Genomic DNA, 18,255 nt, shown 5'->3' with positions numbered 1-18,255 from the left:
TTGAAAAGCAAAACCATTCAGAATTAAATTCAGAAACAGGTTTATCATCACACATTCTGAAGACCTGCTTTCTAGGCTATCCACAGAGAACAAGCATTTCTCTTAAAAGCCCGGGACCTGACAGACAGCGAGTGACCAGCCCAAGGGGACGAGTTGCTTGGCATAGAACCAAATGCTTGATCGCACTTGGCACTAAGATGTCCCCAGACTGAGCGCGCGAGATCATGCCAGCACTCGTCAAAGCCAATAGTTACACAGGTAATGTACCAAGTATGCATGCATCAACAGGGTGATGTACGTCAACACGAGTAACATGCAGGTAACTACAGGTACTGCACCGAGCATGTATCAACAGGTTGGGGTTCACTCTCAGGATGCTTCGCGCTTTAAGGGCAGCACGGTGGTGTCGTGGTTAGCGTAACAGTTCTAGCGCCAGCGACCAGGTCTCCATTCCTGCCTGTGTCCGTAAAGAGTTTGTACATCTTCCCCATGACCACGTAGGTTCCCACCGGGAGCACCAGCTTCCTCCCACAGTCCAAAGACACACGGGTCAGTAAGTTAATTAGTCAGTGCAGGCTCTTTACCATGGCCTGTTACCGTGCTGTATCTCTAAATTTTAAAAAATGCCAAATTGTGTGGGAAATGTATTTATTTCTGTGGCTGCAGTACAGTGCAAAGTTACAATCACAGTACAAAAGGATTATCAAAGCAGCGTTAATGGACTGCTCAGAAGTCTGATGGCAAGAGGCAGGAAGATAACCCAAAGAGAAACTACAGCAAGTGGAACCCTTATTTAAACGTCCTTCATATCTGCCAGGTGTGACCCTTCATTCTGTCACAATTTCCAGCTTCAATATGTGGATAACTTTACTCACCTCAACACTGAGGTGATCCCACAACCTACTGTCAAGGACGCTACAACTCACATTCTCAGTATTGTTTACTTTTTATTTGCACAGTTGGATCTATTTTGCACGTTGGTGGCTTCTCAGTCTTGGCTTATGCATACGGTGACCTATATACCTGCACATACTTTGACATTAAATTCACCTTGAACTTTCACCTGAGGTTAGTGGACCTTTAAATTCTGTACTCATGCTGATCACATTTTGGACCGACTTCGGTAGACTTGCGGAGCAGGGGAAAAAAAAGGTTGGAGGACTGAACTGTTTAGGCAACATCCATGGAGGCAAAGGCTAACACTGCCATCAGAGAGAGCGTCCTCACATCACCCATCACTGCATCCCCTCGCAAATGTACAAAAACTACAGTCAACTGTCAACTCTGGAGACTGTAGTCTACCATCACTGCATGACTTGTGCATGTTCAGGGCTAAGAAGTGGGCAGGGAAAAAAATCATTATGGATGCTACCCACCATGCAAACTGCCTTTACAGAAGTTCCCTTCTGGAAAGGGTTATAGGGCAATTAAAACAAAAATTCACGCCAAATTAAAAGTTTCTTCCCCTAGGGAGTTAATCTGATTAACCATTCTAGTTAGCCTCTCCCCCAATCCCTCTATCTATGACCCATCACTACATTGTAAACATGTTAAACCACTGTTTATAAACCTGGTTACATTGTAAACAAATGCTGGTATTTATGTATTTATTCTATACCTGTACTTTAACCTCTATTTATCTTCATTCTTTATATTTGTTAAACGTTGAACAGCAAATTCCTAATAAATTTAAATGCACACAGAAAATAAAGTTGATCCTTGAAAGCAAAATTTGCTTCGATTTTAATGTTTTAAATATAAACAGCTTCATTATCATGCAACCTTCCAAACTGTAACATTTATCCACATATCCTTGAGATTAAAGACCAAAGTGCAATTGATGCAACTAACTCAATGAAGCAGACAGCTACCTTCAATAGTCAGAGATAGAGACATCAACCTTGGAATAAAGACGCTTCTATATCAGCAGTTTGTACAAACTGTCTGCAATGGTTTAGTTATAAATCAGCTCGAGGCAGTTGTCTACAACCAGATCTGGAAAACATTCTTCAGAATGCAGACTGATTGTACAGTTACGGGATGAATCACAGTATGTTTCTTCATCGCGATTAGAACCAACCTATCCAGCACAGTTTCAGGACAAATCAGGAATCAACAGTTTTCTCTTTCAGATTTCCCAGAGCTTGATCTTCACTCCATAACTTTAGAGAAGGTGCAGAGATTTGACTTCTCTAACTTTTTCCGTTAATGCTCCACCTCCCCTTGGTACCCCATCCATTATTTATTTATTATTATTTTTTTCCTCTCTCCTTTTTCTCCCTCTGTCCCTCTCACTATACTCCTTGCCCAGCCTCTGGGTTTCCCCCCTCCCCCTTTCTTTCCCCCTGGGCCTCCTGTCCCATGATCCTCTCGTATCCCTTTTGCCAATCACCTGTCCAGCTCTTGGCTCCATCCCTCCCCCTCCTGTCTTCTCCTATCATTTCAGATCTCCTCCTCCCCCTCCCACTTTCAAATCTCTTACTAGCTCTTCCTTCAGTCAGTCCTGACGAAGAGTCTCGGCCCGAAACGTCAACCCTACCTCTTCCCTAAGATGCTGCCTGACCTGCTGTGTTCACCAACAACTGTTATGTGTGTTGCTTTAACAGGATGCGGCCTGGATTAGAGAGCGTGTCTTTTGAAGAAATGTTGAGTGAGCGAGGACTTTCCTCTTTGAGGCAAAGGAGGACGAGAGGCGACTGGATAGAGGTGTGTACACGATAAGAGGTATAGATCAAGTGGACAACCAGAGACCTTTTTCCCTGAGGATGGAGATGGATAATACGAGGGGGCATTATTTTAAGGTGATTGGAGGAAAATAAGGGGAAGGACGTCAGAGGCAAGTTTTTTTTTTATAGACAGCGTGGTGGGTGCATGAAATGCTCTACCAAGGAGTGTTGATAAAGATACATTAGGCACATTTAAGAGACTCTTAGGCAGTCACGTGGATGATAGAAAAAACAGAGGGCTAAGTAGGAGGGAAGGGTCAGATTGAACTTAGCTTAGGTTAAAAGGTCGGCAGAGCATTATAGGACAGAGGCCTGTACCGTGCTCAACTGTTCTGTGTTCTAAACCAGGCAGCATCTATGGAAATGAATAAACAGTTGACATTTCAAGCAGAGACCCTTCATCAGGACTGGGAAGGAAGGGGGAAGATGCCAGTATAAGGAGGGGGGAGAGAAAGGAGGACAAGCTCGGATGCGACAGGTGAAGCCAGATGGGTGGGGGAAGGTGGATGACGCAAGAAGCTGGAGGTGACAGGTGGAAAAGGTAAAGGGTTGGAGGGAAGGATTCTGATAGGAGAAGAGAGTGGACATTGGGAGAAAGGGAAGGAAGAGGGCCACCAGGAGGAGATGATCAGCAAATGAGAAGAGGCAAGAGGGCAGAGTGGGGGAATTTTTCCAGCATCTGCAGAATCTCCTGTTTTTGATCTGGGTCTTGCCAGTTGGTTCAAGAACTGAATAAACGGTTGATGGGAAGTAGCTTCTCTTGAACTTGGGGATGTGGGACATCAGTCCTCTCTAACTCCTGTCTGATGGCAGATACAAGGAGATGGCACGGCCCAGACGTTGGAGGGGGATCTTTGACTGTGGATGTTGCCTTCGAGAAGCAGGGCCTCATGTTGACACTATTGATAGTGGGAAGCAAGATGTTGGTGCAGATTATAAGGCCCTGCTGCCAAGGTATAAAGTTGATTCTTTAGTGATTCAGATTGCTTAAAGCACATAATACTGAAGCTTTCTTTAAAACCGAATTACACAGTTTGGGGTCTCGGCCTGAAACATTGACTGTACCTCTTCCTAGAGATGCTGCCTGGTCTGCTGCGTTCACCAACAACTTTGATGTCTGTTGCTTAATCACCTTAGCTTCAGTCTCCACAGCTCACAAATACTATTTCATTCAGGGGTGCACAGTAGGGTAGTGGCTAGCACAGCGACCTGGGTTCAAATCCCACTGCTGCCTATAAGGAGTTTGTACGTTCTCCCCGTGAACCTGTGGGTTTCCTCTGGGTGCTCTGGTTTCCTCACACAGTCCAAAGACATACCAGTTAGTAGGTTAATTGGCCATTGTAAATTGTCCTATGATTAGGCTAGCATTAAAAGGGAGGAACAAAAATAAGATGGCAGGTGATAGGTGAAATTGGGAGGGGAAGGAGAGAGGTGAAGCAAAGAGCTGGGGAGTTGATTGGGGAAGAGGTAAAGGGCTGGAGAAGGAGGAATCTGATAGGAGAGGACAGAGGGCCTATAAAGAAAGAGTAGGGGAGGAACACCAGAGAGAAGTGATGGACAGGTAAGGAGATAGGGTGAGAGGGAGAAATGGGAATGGTGAAGGAGAGGGGTCAACTCCCTGAACGTTACTCGAACTTCTAGTAATTGCTACCCCCCTTCACCATTCCCCTTCTCCATTTGCAGATTTTCTCTTGTTTATGGATCCCACCCACCCTGTTTACCACACTCGATTCAGGGAGGAGGCAACATAGCATCCACCCCAGGACCACCAATTTCAAAATCAGTTACTTTTCCAAAGCAGTAAGACTGATCAACACCTCCACCCACTAATCCACCCCACCATACTTTATCATTTCTTGTTAGTCATCTTATGTTCAGACATTCCTGTGCCTAGAGTCACTTTATAGACATACAATCAATGTGTGTGTGTCTGTATATATTATAGAAATACATAATATATTTTGTGTGTGTGATATATATATATATATATATATATATATATATATATATATATATACACACACACACACACACACACACACACACACATATACACACACACACAATCTTATGCACTATATGCCATTTTATACTTATGGTGTTTTTTAAACTCTAATCTTACTGTGCGCTTTTGTACTGCCTCAGATTCGGAGTAACAATTACTTCATTCTCTTTTACATCTGCGTACTGGAAATGACAAACAATCTTGATTTTCTTTTTGAAAAATGGAGCACTTTTCTATAAAACGCCAAACAGAACCTTTAAAAATGCCAAGGCACGGAACACCAGTGTCTGCTGAGATCAGGAGATAAGGTGATAATGAAAAGTACAGTCACTGTCAGTCTCGTTCACTGTGCAAAACCAATTCTAAACATGTTCCTTCAACCCTCAAACCTCACCACTCCTAGTCACAACACAATTAAACCAATAAACTGTTAATACAGCCAATATCCTCCAACAATCAGAATTTACCATCTATAAATCAGTTTGTGGGCACCTCAGTAGATCAAGCTCTACTCCAATGTCAAACTCTAAGACAAAAGTAAAGGGGCTTTCAACCTACAATTCAGGACAACTCCTACCTGGTCGCTACGTGATTCCCCAGCTTACACTTCTTAGAGTCAAGCCACAGGATCACTGATTTAACACAAAGGACATGCCATTTTCCACCCACAATTGACCCAGACCAATGGAAGCAAAGGAAACATGGAGCTCACAACTATTGGAGAGATTTTTAAAAGATTAGCTTTATTTGTCACATGGAAATTCAAAATACAGTGAAATGCATCATGTACGTCAACAAACAACACAATCCAAGGGTTGTGCTGAGGGCAGCCCGCAGGTGTTACCACACTTCCGGCACCAACATGGTATGCCTGCTTCTCACAAGCCTGATCCCTACGTTTTGGGACTGTGGGAGGAAACCCATGCGGTTACAGGGAGAACGTACAAACTCCTTACACGCAGCAGGGAGAATCAATCCTTGATCTCGGTAACGTTGTGGTTAGCACAGCACTTTACAGTTCAAGTCCTGCTGTTGTCTGTAAAGAGATTGTACATTCCTTCTGTGACCACATAGGTTTCCTCCGGGTGCTCTGGCTTCCTCCCACAGTCCGAAGACGTACCGGGTGGTAGATTAGATTAGATTATGAGGACACTCAGTCCTCGTTTATTGTCATTTAGAAATGCACGCATTAAAAAATGATACAACGTTCCTCCAGAATGATATCACAGAAAACACAGGATAAACCGAGACTAAAACTGACAGAACCACATAATTATAACATATAGTTACAACAGTGTAAAGCAATACCGTAATTTGATAAAGAGCAGACCATGGGCACGGTAAAAAAAAATCTCAAAGTCTTGATAGCCCCATCATCCCACGCAGATGGCAGAAGGGAGAAACTCTCCCCGCCATGAACCTCCAAGTGCTGCAAACTTGCCGATGCAGAACCATTAGAAGCACCCGACCGCAGCGGACTCTGAGTCCATCCAAAAACTTCGAGCCCCCGACCAGCCCTTCGACACCGAGCACCATCCTCTGCCGAGCGCTTCGACCTCGCCCCGGCCACCGGGCAACAAGCAAAGCCAAGGGCTCGGGGCCTTCCCCTCCAGAGATTCTGGATCACACAGTAGCAGCAGCAGCAAAGCAGGCATTTCAGAAGTTTCTCCAGATGTTCGTCCGTGCTCTCACGTCTGTCTCCATCAAATCAGGATTGTGCACGACACCCTACTTGACAGATAACTGATATCGTTCACCTGAGTGGCCGCTGCGAGCTACGTCGTGCTGCCATCTTCTCCCTCTCTTCATTGATCATTGCAAATTGTCCATTAATTAGGCCAGGATTAAATCAGGGGTTGCTGGGTGGCGCGGCTCGAAGGGCATATTCTGTGTTATATCTCAATAAATAAATAGATCAGAGACCCCTGGCATTGGAAAGCATTGAGCTAACCCCTATGTACCATGCTGTGGTTTGATATTGGCGTATTGTCACACGTGCCAAGATACAGTGAAAAGCTTGCCTTGCACACTGCCCACGCAGATCAGGTCATTAAACAGTGCATTGAGCTACGATAAAGGTAAAGCAATAACAATGCGGAATACAGTGCAAATGCTACTCAGAAGTGCATATAAACAATAAAGTGTAAGATCATAACGAGGTAGGTTCAAAGGCCAAAAGTCCATCTGATCACACAAGAGTCTGATAACAGCAGGATAGAAACTCTCTCTGAGCCTGGTGGTACATGCTTTCAGGATTTTGTATCATGTCTTCTGGGAGAGGGGAGAGGAGAGAATACCCATGTTGGTGGGGTCTTTGGGCTGGCTGCTTTCCTGAGGCACCGAGAAGTGCAGACAGAGAGCCTGGAGGGGAGGTAGGTTTCTGCGGTGGACTGAGCTGTGCCCACAGCTCTCTGCAGTTCCTTCCCATTATGTGTGGTTGCCATACAAGCTGTAATGCATCCGGAGAGACTGTGTTGGTTGTTAATGCAAGCGGCACATTCCACTGCATGTTTCAATGTACTGGACACGTGATAAGCACATCTGTCTCTGAATGGTGCTGATTTCCTAGGGTCTAGTCCAAAAGAGTGGTTCCAGAGAACCACAGCGGGGAGGATGGATTCAGACATAATACAGAACCTTTCATACATTATCCAGTCTCAAAGTGCTTTACATAGATTGTATAGATAAAGCAATAAAGTCATAAAATATTAGACAAAATTAAAACTCATAAGACAAACATTATATAGAATAAAATGTAATCCAATATATCAAATTATATAAATCTAATTAACATCAACAGGCACAAAATACTCTGCAGATGCTGGGGTCAAAGCAACACTCACAACACGCTGGAGGAACTCAGCAGGTCGGGCAGCATCCATGGAAATGATCAGTCCTGACGAAGGGTTCCGGCCCGAAACATTGACTGATCGTTTCCACGGATGCTGCCCGACCTGCTGAGTTCCTCCAGCATGTTGTGAGTGTAACACCAACAGGCATTAAGTAATCCTATAAGCAGGCCAAATTTAAAAGGTAGGTTTTTAAAGTGTTTTGAAATGTTTCACAGTACTAGTCTGTAGTCATCTCTGCTCCAGCATGTGATGTAGTCTGCTGCACATTACACAGGCTCGGGAATTCCCCAGAAATTGTTGCAATTTGAGTCCCCTCTGCCGAGGTAGATATTTTAATGATTTTTGTAGGGCAGTGTCCCACATGATCTTTGCTCAAGAGCACCATCAGTGAAATACTTTCCATGTCCAATTACGCTGGCTGATCTCCCTAACTTGTGCTGTCATCCTATGATGCATGCAACTTAAAATAACCACGGGAAACATTTGGGCCATTTGTTGAAATGTGAATTACTGAGGGGGAGTGAGAGGTTAGATTCCCCTGGTGAGGAGCTGGGGTGGGGGGGGGGGTCATAGCTTTAAATACAAGGCTGCCCATTTAAGAAGGTGGTGACTGATTTCTTTTGAGAGTCGTGAAACTTTTGGATGTTTATACCCAGAAACGTGGAGGGCTATATTATTTAAATAGACTCGAGGGTGAAGTGGATTTTCAGATTATTTGAAGGGGTTAGACCAAGTTCAACTCTATTGTCATTCAACCATGCACACAAACCAGAGCACCTCGGGAACCAAGGAGCAAAACACAAAAAAAATTAATGCAATAATATTAATAGATTTAAAAAGTATCCCGTAGGGTACAAGTTAACAAAGTGCATATAAAACCTACAGTTAAATACACACAGTAAATAACGTCATAAGTAATGTGTGCTGGGTGCTCAGAAGTCTCACGGCCTGGGGGAAGGAGCTGCTACCCAGCCTAACAGTTGTTCTTATACTGCGATACCCTCTGCCTGACATTAAAGGTCAAAGTGATTGTGGGGATCAGGCAGGAAATGCCAAACTCAGATCAGCTATGGTCTTTTTGAACAGGAGAGTCGGGGTTTATACACAACTTGTGTTCCTGGTTTTTAAGTCCAGATGTTAAAGCCAAACAGTGCACTACAGTGAAAGCATTTCTTGGGCTCCATCATTGAGTGTAAGTGATTAACATTCTGGGCTGCTGCTCAGTTGAACTTCCTCCTCTGGTCCTTGGTTGACCCATTCTTTCTTTGTGTATGTGTATAAATCTGTCTGAAAAGGGATTAAAATTCTTTCCTGTATTCAAAGCAAATTCTGTTACTGTGATTCAGCTGGGCAGCAGGCATCACGGTACTGAATTTCCGCCGGAGAAAAGTCTCCGGCTGTCGGCTGTGTTTATTTTGTTTTAAATTGAGACACGACACGGAACAGGCCTTTCTGGTGTGAGGAGCAGCACTGCCCAGCAGTCCACCGATTTAACCCTTACCTCATCACAGGACAATTTACAATGGCCAGTTAGCCTATTAATAGATAGGTCTTTGGACTTTGGAAGGAAACCCACACAGGGAGAACGTACAAACTCCTCGCGGACAGCGCTGGTATTGAACTCTGAACTCTGGAATGCCCAGGGCTCTAACAGCGTCACACTAACCGCTACACTACCATGGCAGCAGCCCGAAATGTCAGCTGTTTACTCTTTTCCATAAAAGCTGCCTGGCCAGCTGAGTTCCTCCAGCACTTTGTGGGTGTTGCTCTGGGTCTCCAGCATCTGCAGTTGTTTTTGATTATGTTGAAATTGTACAAGACATTGGTGAGGCCTAATTTGGAGTATTGTGTACCGCTTTGCTCACCTACCTACAGGAAAGATATAAATAAGGTTGAAAGATCTACAAGGATGTTGCTGGGACTTGAAGAATTGAGTTGTACAGGTTAGGACTTCATTCCCTCGAGAGGAGATTTGACAGAAGTACACAGAATAATGAGGGATATAGGTAGGGTAACTCCACTGAGGAAGGGTGAGACTACAACTAGAGGTCATGGGCTAAGGATGAAAGGTGAAATGTTTAAGGGGAGCACGAGGGGGAAGCTTCTTCACAGAGGGTGGTGAGAGTGTGGAATAAGCCGTCAGCACAAGTGGTTCATACAAGTTCAACTTCAACATTCAACAGAAATTTGAATAGGCACATGGATAGGAGAGGTATGGAGGACTATGGTCAGGGTGCAGGCCAATGGGACTAACAGGTTCAGCATGGACCAGATGGGCCAAAGGGCTTGTGTCTGTGCTGTAATGTTCTGTGACTATGACTAATCCTTGGAAAAACTTCACCCAGCCCAGGCATCCAGCCTATGCAAGCACAGGACTAAAGCTGCTTTGCCTTCGGTCTAATCCACACACAAAACAACTCTGCTGAAACGGATTCTATTTTAAGCTTGCTGGCAAGGCAGCATTGCCCACCAGAATGCAAAGTCAGTGAGTAGCAACACGCAGTTGAACATTGGAGCTAAGGACAGTGAGAAGTGGCTCGAGAGAGGCCTCGGGTAGCCGGGGTCAACCATGGATATTGCATAATACGCAAGCCAGGGCAGCACCAAGCTCCCCCTCTCCACACAGCTGATGAATCCAAAGGAACGGGACAGACCGACACAGTTCGGTACCAGCAGGCTTCTGAACCAGCCTGGAGAACTTCCCTCACCTCCACACCAAACTGATTCCACAACCTGCAAACATACCCTGCAACTTGTGTTCAATATTATTTACTTCTTATTTGCAAAATTTTTCTCCTTTTGTACAGTTTGTCAGTCTTTATGCATAGTCTTTCATAAATTCTATTGTACTTCTTTGTTTTTTTTCTGTGAATACTTACAAGAAAATGAATCTCAGGGTTGTATCGGTGACACACCCATACTTCGATAATAAATTTTCTTTGACTGATTTATAGTAATTTTTATGTTTGCACTGTCCTGCTGCTGCTGCAAATCAACAGATTTGTGAATCAGATTCAACAGGTGGAGTGAAGACTCATGAAGGTTTTCTGACAGCATCATAACTGATGCATTACAATCTCTGTGCCACACCTGGGATTTCCATCACTTTGTCAATGGTTAAAAGTTTAGCATTACAGAACTTCTCCCATTTATATTGTCAAGTATAAGATACCTATTCTTTCTCTGTAACTCTTAATTTTATTCTACATTCTCTTATTCTTTTTCCCTTATAAGACCACAAGACATAGGAGCAGAATTAGGTCATTCAGCCCATCGAGTCCATTCCGCCATTCCATCATGGCCGATCCCGGATCCCATTCAACCCCATATACCTGCCCTCTCACCATACTCCTTGATGCCCGACCAATCAGGAAACAATCAGCTTCCACCTTCAATATACCTACAGACTTGGCCTCCACCAGAGTCTGTGGCAGGGCATTCCACAGACTCACCACTCTCTGGCTAAATCGAACCTGCGCCCACCACTTGAGCTGGCAGCTCTGACCACTCCGAGTCATTCTCCTGCCTTCTCCCCATAACCTTTAACCCCCTCACTAATCAAGAACCTACCAGCCTTCAATTTAAATATACCCAATGCCTTGGCCTCCACAGTCATCAGTGACAAGGAACTCCACAGATTAACCATGCTCTGGCTAAAGAAATCCCTCATCTCTGTGCCTCAGTTCTGAGGCTGTGCCCTCTGGTTCTAGACACACCCCATTACAGGAAACATCCTCTCTATATCCACTATCTAGACCTTTCAATATTCGATGGGTTTCAATGAGACTACCCCCTCCTCATTCTTCTAAATTCCAATGACCTAGAGCAGCGGTCCCCAACCACCGGGCCGCGGACCGGTACCGGGCCACAAAGCATGTTCTACCGGGCTGCAAGAAAACGATATGAGTCATCTGCACCTTTCCTCATTCCCTGTCACGCACTGCTCAACTTGAACGCACGTGAGGTCATTCCACACGCGTCATCCATGTCAGCGCAGGAAGGAGATCAACTCCTCGAGCTTGCAAATGACAGCGGGCTGAAAAGTATGTTTAACATAACATCTCTGCGGGCATTCTGGATCAAAATCGAGGCTAAATATCCTGAGATAGCCATGAAAGCACTGAAAACATTGCTTCCATTTCCAACATATCTCTGCAATGAATGCAACAAAAACTAAACTGCAGAATAGACTGGACATAAGGAACCCATTCGAGTATCGCTGTCTCCCATCTAGCCCTGACGAAGGGTCTCGGCCCGTAACGTCGACTGTATCTCTTCCTAGAGTTGCTGCCTGGCCTGCTGCGTTCACCAGCAACTTTGATGTGTGTTGCTTCATGGTCATTGTAGTCTTTCTCGGGGTAAACCCAACGTATTTGACTGCTACTCTTGTACGTTGGCAACCCTACCGTCCCCGCCGCCCCGGGTCGGCCGGTCCGCAAGAATATTGTCAATATTAAACCGGTCTGCAGTGCAAAAAAGGTTGGGGACCCCTGACCTAGAGCCACCAAACACAACATACTTTAACCCTTCCACTCCTGGGATCATTCTCATGAACCTTCTCTGGACCCTCTCCAATGGCAGCACATCTCGTCTTAGATAAGGGGACCAAAACTGCTCACAGTTCTCCAAGTGTGGTCTGACCAACGCCTTACAAAGCCTCAGCATTATATCTTTGCTCTTATATTTTAGTCCTCTCAAAATTAATGCTAGCATTGTATTTGCTTTCCGTACCACCGACTTAACCTGCAAGTTAACCTTCAAGGAATCCTGCACAAGGGCCTCCCAAGTCCCTTTACACCTCTGATTTCCGAATTTTCTCCATTTGTTAAATAATTTATTCCTTCTGCTGAAGTACATGGCCATACACATCCCTACAATATATTCCATCAGCCACTTCATTGCTCATTCTCCTAGTCAGTCGTTCTGCAGGCTCCCTGCTTCTTTAGCACTACCTGCCCTTTCAGCCAACTTCATATTATCTGCAAAAACGTCGCCATAAAGCCATCAATTCTGTCATCCAAATCATTGACATATAGAGCATTCCAAACACTGACCAGTCAGAACACCACTAGTCACTGGCAGTCAACCAGAAAAGGCTCCCTTTATTGCATCCTGCCACTCAGCCAGTCTTCTATCCCTGTTAGGACATACCTCGATGAGGCAGATACTACCTCAAAGCACTGATGTGGTGTACGGCCAGTATGGGCAGCATGCAAGTAAAAGTTATTCCTGTGATAATAAGCCAATTTACTTGTATCACTCAGCTGTGGGGCAGTTGAGTGAACACAAGAATCAATGAACTTAGTCCCAAAGTCACAAACGCAAATGCGCACACTGGCAAGTCAACTTCATTTCCGGCCCCAGGGAAATTAGGTCTTTGTATTAAAGACCAACAGCAGCTTCCATACACGAACAGGGTGAGATAGAGAATATGCTAAGTTTGGCAGAGAGTTTGCTCTCACAGTACTCGGAACCAGTGCAGGGAATTCTTAACAGGAAACATATATTTACAATATACCATGGATTTCAGTTAATTGTGACAGCTGCTTATTTGGGACAACTCATAAAGATCAAAAACTAAATGAGAAAATAACTGTGATTCTCTTTGTTTATCTGGGACACAAGGCTGCACATAACTGGGACTGGAGACCATTGCTGAGCACTTTCTAACTAAGGTTAGTCATGTCCACTTGTGTGGTCAGTAGACACTGCATCATGCTTAGAGAGAATAGCTTTTAAATAGCTCTAATTTTTTTTAATCCTCTTGTGCCAAGATGAGGCCACCCTCAGGATGGAGGAGCAACAGCTTATATTCCATCTGGGGAGCCTCCAACCTGATGGTATGAATACCAATTTCTCCTTCTGGTTAAAAAAAATTCCCTCCCCCCACCTCTTCTTCTATTCCCCACTCTGGCCTCTTACCTCTTCTCACCTTCCTATCACCTCCTCTGGGTCCCCTCCTCCTTCCCTTTCTTCCATGGTCTCCTGTGCTCTCCTATCAGATTCCTCCCTTCCCCAGCCCGTTATTTCTTTCTCCAATCAACCTCCCAGCTCTTTACTTCACCCCTCCCCTGATTTCACCATCACCTACCAACCTTGTAGTTTTCCTCCCCCCACCCCCACCTTCTTACTCTGACTTCTCATCTCATCTGCAGTGCTGTCAACAAAAAAGCCTTGCAGAGGGTGGTTAGGGGAACAGAGAAGGTTATCGGGGTCTCCCTACCTTCTGTCCAAGACCTCTTTCAGAGTCGATGCCTCCAGAAGACACGGTACATCATTAAAGACCCCTCACACCCTCTCCATGAACTGTTTGTTCTTCTGCCATCAGGCAAACATTACAGGAGCATCAAAACTAAAACCACAAGGCCACTAAACAGCTTCCTCCCACAGGCAGTCAGACTGCTAAATAGCTGCTCCACCTGACTCTGCTTTGGACACTTTTAACTTGCACTGGACACTTATAACTTGATTTTAACTGACATGTGGCTGTTGTGTTTTACTATTTATTGTTATGTTTATTATTTAGTGTTGCATTTGTTATGTTATGATTGCACTGCCCCTGAGGAACGCTGTCTCATTCTGCCCTGCAGAGCTGATGTATGGCTGGAATCACAATAAAGTTTTTTTTTGAATCTTTGAATCTATTTTCCCCAGTCCTGAATTCCTCCAGCACTGTGTGTGTATTACTTTGAATTTCCAGCATCTGAAGATTTTCTTGTGTTTCAAAACTGTTTCGCTCACTGTGGCTTCAAGCATTCAGGCTTGGAGATGATGTCAGAAATGCCCGGGAGTGAAAATGAAACATTTTCCCCACTTCAACAAGTTAGGTACTACAATGAATTTGAAGGCATCACCAATCACCTTAAATGTTACAATGGAAGGGAAGACTAGGAGGATGTAATGATCCAAAGAACTGTATGAAGGCAGTCCATTATCTGAACTAGACACCTATTTATACTTTATTGTCGACAAACAATTGATACTAGAACGTACAATCATCACAGCGATATTTGATTCTGCACTTCCTGCTCCCTGGATTACAAATCGAGAGTAAATATTAAAAATTTAAATTATAAATCATAAATAGAAAATAGAAAAATGGAAAGTAAGGTTGTGCTGATTTTGTTCATTTACAGTCAATCAAAAGAACACAGCAGGCGAATTCCTCTGTCGATAACTATTAGGAACAAAAATACAGATTTATAGCACTGTAGCAGTATTGCTAGTGTTCTAATTTGTTTTGCATTTCATTTAAATACACAATTTGTTACTCAGTTAAATGGTAGCTTGTCTTATTTTTATACCTTTTAAACTATTTCCATGAAACTTCAGCTAATTGGGAAGGGTGCTTAATTAAGTGAAAATGGACTCATCCTAGTGTGTTCCAATTAACCGAAAATCAACGCAGTTGAACAAAGGCCGAACTCCACAAATGAATCACTTCAAAGATCAAAAAAACAGTCTTAAACTGGATGGACAATTTCCAAAATCTTTCAGAATGACATGCGCATCGATTACAAGGTCAGAGCTACGTCGATAAGACAAATGGTCAGATATTGCTCAACACTGCTCACAGCATGCTGTCAATGAGGTGGTACATCAGCCTGAAGACACACAATCAAACGCTTCAGAAACAGCTTCTTCCCCTCCACCATCAGATTTCCGAATGATCTGTTAACACTACCTCAGTATTTTGCTCTTTCTGAGATTTCTTTTTAAATCCACAGTACTGAGCAAAAATCATATATGTGTATATGTATATATATGTGTGTGTATGTACGTGTATGTATGTATATATATATAGAGCCCAAGACATTTGCACAGCACTCTATTTGTCATCATGGAGCAGACAGACAGGTTGTAAATTTAGTGGGAGCAAAGGATGTTGGGAAAGGCAAGAGTGGAGTGCTGTGGGAGGGGTGTGGGACAAGTGGCAGGGAAGGAGTGCCAGGGGTGGGGGGTGGAATGGGTCCAGACACACCCAGCTCTGAGACACCAGGCAAGGTCATTTGATTCCAAACAATTGGTTTATTGATCATTACAGAATGCCTCTCTGGTGCTTCCTGCTCCTTCCCCTCTCCCTTCCCCTTTTCCCAACCATGATTCCCCTCTCCCTGCCCCCTTCCCACTCTCAGTCCACAATAGAGACCCAGATCAGAATCAGGTTTATCACTCTCATGTCATGAAATTTGTTTTTACTTACAGCAGCAGTACATAATACATAAAATTACTCCAGTACTGTGTAAAAGCTTTAGGCACCCTAGCTATATATACGTGCCTAAGACTTTTTCACAGTACTGTTATTGAAAATTATAGTAATGTTTATGTACTGCTGGCTGCCACAAAAGAACAAGCTTCAGGACATACGTCAGTGATATTAAACCAGATTCTGGTAAATATCAAAGCATAGTCAGCAGAATCATCACACTCATAGGGGAGCTGTAATTTTCTTAAAACTAATTATAAATTTACAAAGGAGTCAACGCAGATTATGGAAAATCTTAGATAATTGGGACTGATTATAAACCTGCCATGAACTAAAGTCAGCATCTGCTTTCTGTGGAGAAGTGGTCTCTGCGAATGAATACACGGCTGCGGATTAATTTGGGCACTGACAGATATCCAGGAATTATCCAAATACTTGATAAACCCTTCAGAGGATTCAACATAATCCACAAATGCATACACTCAAAAATCACAGCCAATGCCATTGTGGATGGCCTCACTGGGCTCATTTTCCAGCTCGACATAAGTGCCTTACCAGACCTCACAAGCAGCGCCTGGTATGTTGTTTTGTGGCAGAGATCTGTGATTGATCAAAAAAAACAGAATAGCAGATTTTATTTACTTCTCTCTGGAATAATATGCACAATATTACACGTTTAACAATTCCCGATGAATTCTGGTGAATAATACAGGAGGAAGCCTGCAAAAGTAGGAACATATCTCTCAACAGTAACAATGTAGAGTACTTTTTTAAAAAAATCCACAGATCTTATATGAATAAAATTCTTGACAGTTTGGTAGTAGTGCAGCATAGTATTGTGCAATAGCGTCTGTCTGTGTCTGTGCCCATCTGCAAATATTTCCAGCCCACAAAGATGAACTTAATCCCAACTGAACCGCAAGCTCCCGATACTACACAGTGCAGAAATAGCTGGTTTAATAAAATTACCTTGCCAAAATAACACCTCCCCGTTTGGACTCAAAACTGAAGCTGAAGTTCCTGTATCAAAGGGAGACAGCAGAAACATACTGACCGCGCACAATAGCCGCTATAAACCTCCAAAAGGACTTACCACATCACCACCACCCCGGGAGGGAGGAGAAACATTAATTGAAGCCTCGGAAATGCAGAATAACCAAAACACGGCGACTTCGGCCGCTAAATCCGCAACTTTCAACTTACGCTGTGAGTCACTTCGTGCTTCTTCAGCCGTGACTTCAAGCTCTTCATGGCTAACTCCGGAATAAGTTGTATATTTGGTTCTCCGAGCAGAGATGGTGCGAGAGACTGATGCACGGACTTCGCTACCTTTCCCCACTGACCAAACTTTTGAACTTTCCGGGCAGCGCAGCACCGTTGACGAACTCCGCCACCACCTCCCTCCTCCCGGCACCAGCTCACCTGACGCTCAGCGTAGCCTCTGATTGACGTCCTCCCCCAACCAATCGCGTCAGCAGCGCCGGTGAACGGCGGCGACGGGTCCAGCCTACGATAGATGGGGAGGCGGGATTTCCTGGCTTTGATGGACGGCTCTCAGAGCGCACGCGTGATCGGGCACTCACCTGGAACCCTCCAAAGTCCCTCACCTGACGCTCTGCAAACTCATAGCTGCGGTTCATATTGGTGAATTTTATTTACATAGCAACCGACCCTAAGTTCTTTCTAAAAATTCCCCCATTAGTAATTATTCTGTTTCTTCCAGCATTATCCAGCACTCTATATTTATCTTTAATTCTAGGGTATTAGTTTCAGATAGATAGATAGATAGATATACTTTATTGATCCCGAGGGATCTATTCATTCTATTCATTATTCATTATTCAGCGTTATTTTTTCTTTAGGAATTTTATTTGCAAGACCCCTGATCTTCAGATTTATTTATAAGTTCCTGTTTGGTAATTTTTCTACTAAGCTGACTAATTGATATGAATTTTGTTCATTTAATATCTATCAACAAATACACTCAAAAACCTCTATAGATGTAAATTGGAGAGCATTCTGACAGGCTGTATCGCTGTCTGGTATGGGGGGAGTTACTGCACCGGACCGAAAGAAGCTGCAGAGGGTCGTAAGTTTAGTTGGCTCCATCTTGGGTACTAACCTACAAAGTACCCAGGATATCTTCAAGGAGCGGTGTCTCAGAAAGGCAGCTTCCATTATTAAGGACCTCCAGCTCCCAGGACAAGCTCTTTTCTCACTGTTACCATCAGGTAGGAGGTACAGAAGCCTGAAGGCACACACTCAGCGATTCCGGAAAAGCTTCTTCCCTTCTGCCATCCGATTTCTAAATGGGCATTGAACCCATGAACACCACCTCAGTTTTTATTTTTTTTGCGTGATTTTTAATCTATTCAATATAAGTATACCGTAATTGATTACTTATTTATTATTATTTTATTTTTTCTTCTTCCTCTACAGTATATAATTGCATTGAACTGCTGCTGC

At 43.9% G+C, this 18,255-nt stretch overlaps 1 protein-coding gene across 5 annotated transcripts in view; it reads right to left on the bottom strand.

The window, feature by feature from the left end:
* Positions 1 to 17,216, bottom strand: part of LOC140209664 (uveal autoantigen with coiled-coil domains and ankyrin repeats protein-like) — a 186,839-nt gene extending 169,623 nt beyond the window's left edge. For all 5 annotated transcript variants that reach the window (XM_072278014.1, XM_072278016.1, XM_072278018.1 and 2 more), the window contains exon 1: positions 16,993 to 17,216. In XM_072278014.1, the coding sequence (XP_072134115.1) occupies positions 16,993 to 17,040 (48 nt within the window). In that variant the 5' untranslated portion in view covers positions 17,041 to 17,216. The remainder of the gene's footprint in view (positions 1 to 16,992) is intronic.
* Positions 17,217 to 18,255: the final 1,039 nt, after the last annotated feature.

The sequence above is a fragment of the Mobula birostris genome, chromosome 14 (assembly GCF_030028105.1).
Source record: "Mobula birostris isolate sMobBir1 chromosome 14, sMobBir1.hap1, whole genome shotgun sequence".
Classification (NCBI taxonomy): Eukaryota; Metazoa; Chordata; class Chondrichthyes; order Myliobatiformes; family Myliobatidae; genus Mobula; species Mobula birostris.
Note: the sequence above shows the minus strand (reverse complement) of the source record. Positions and strands in the feature narration are given on the sequence as shown.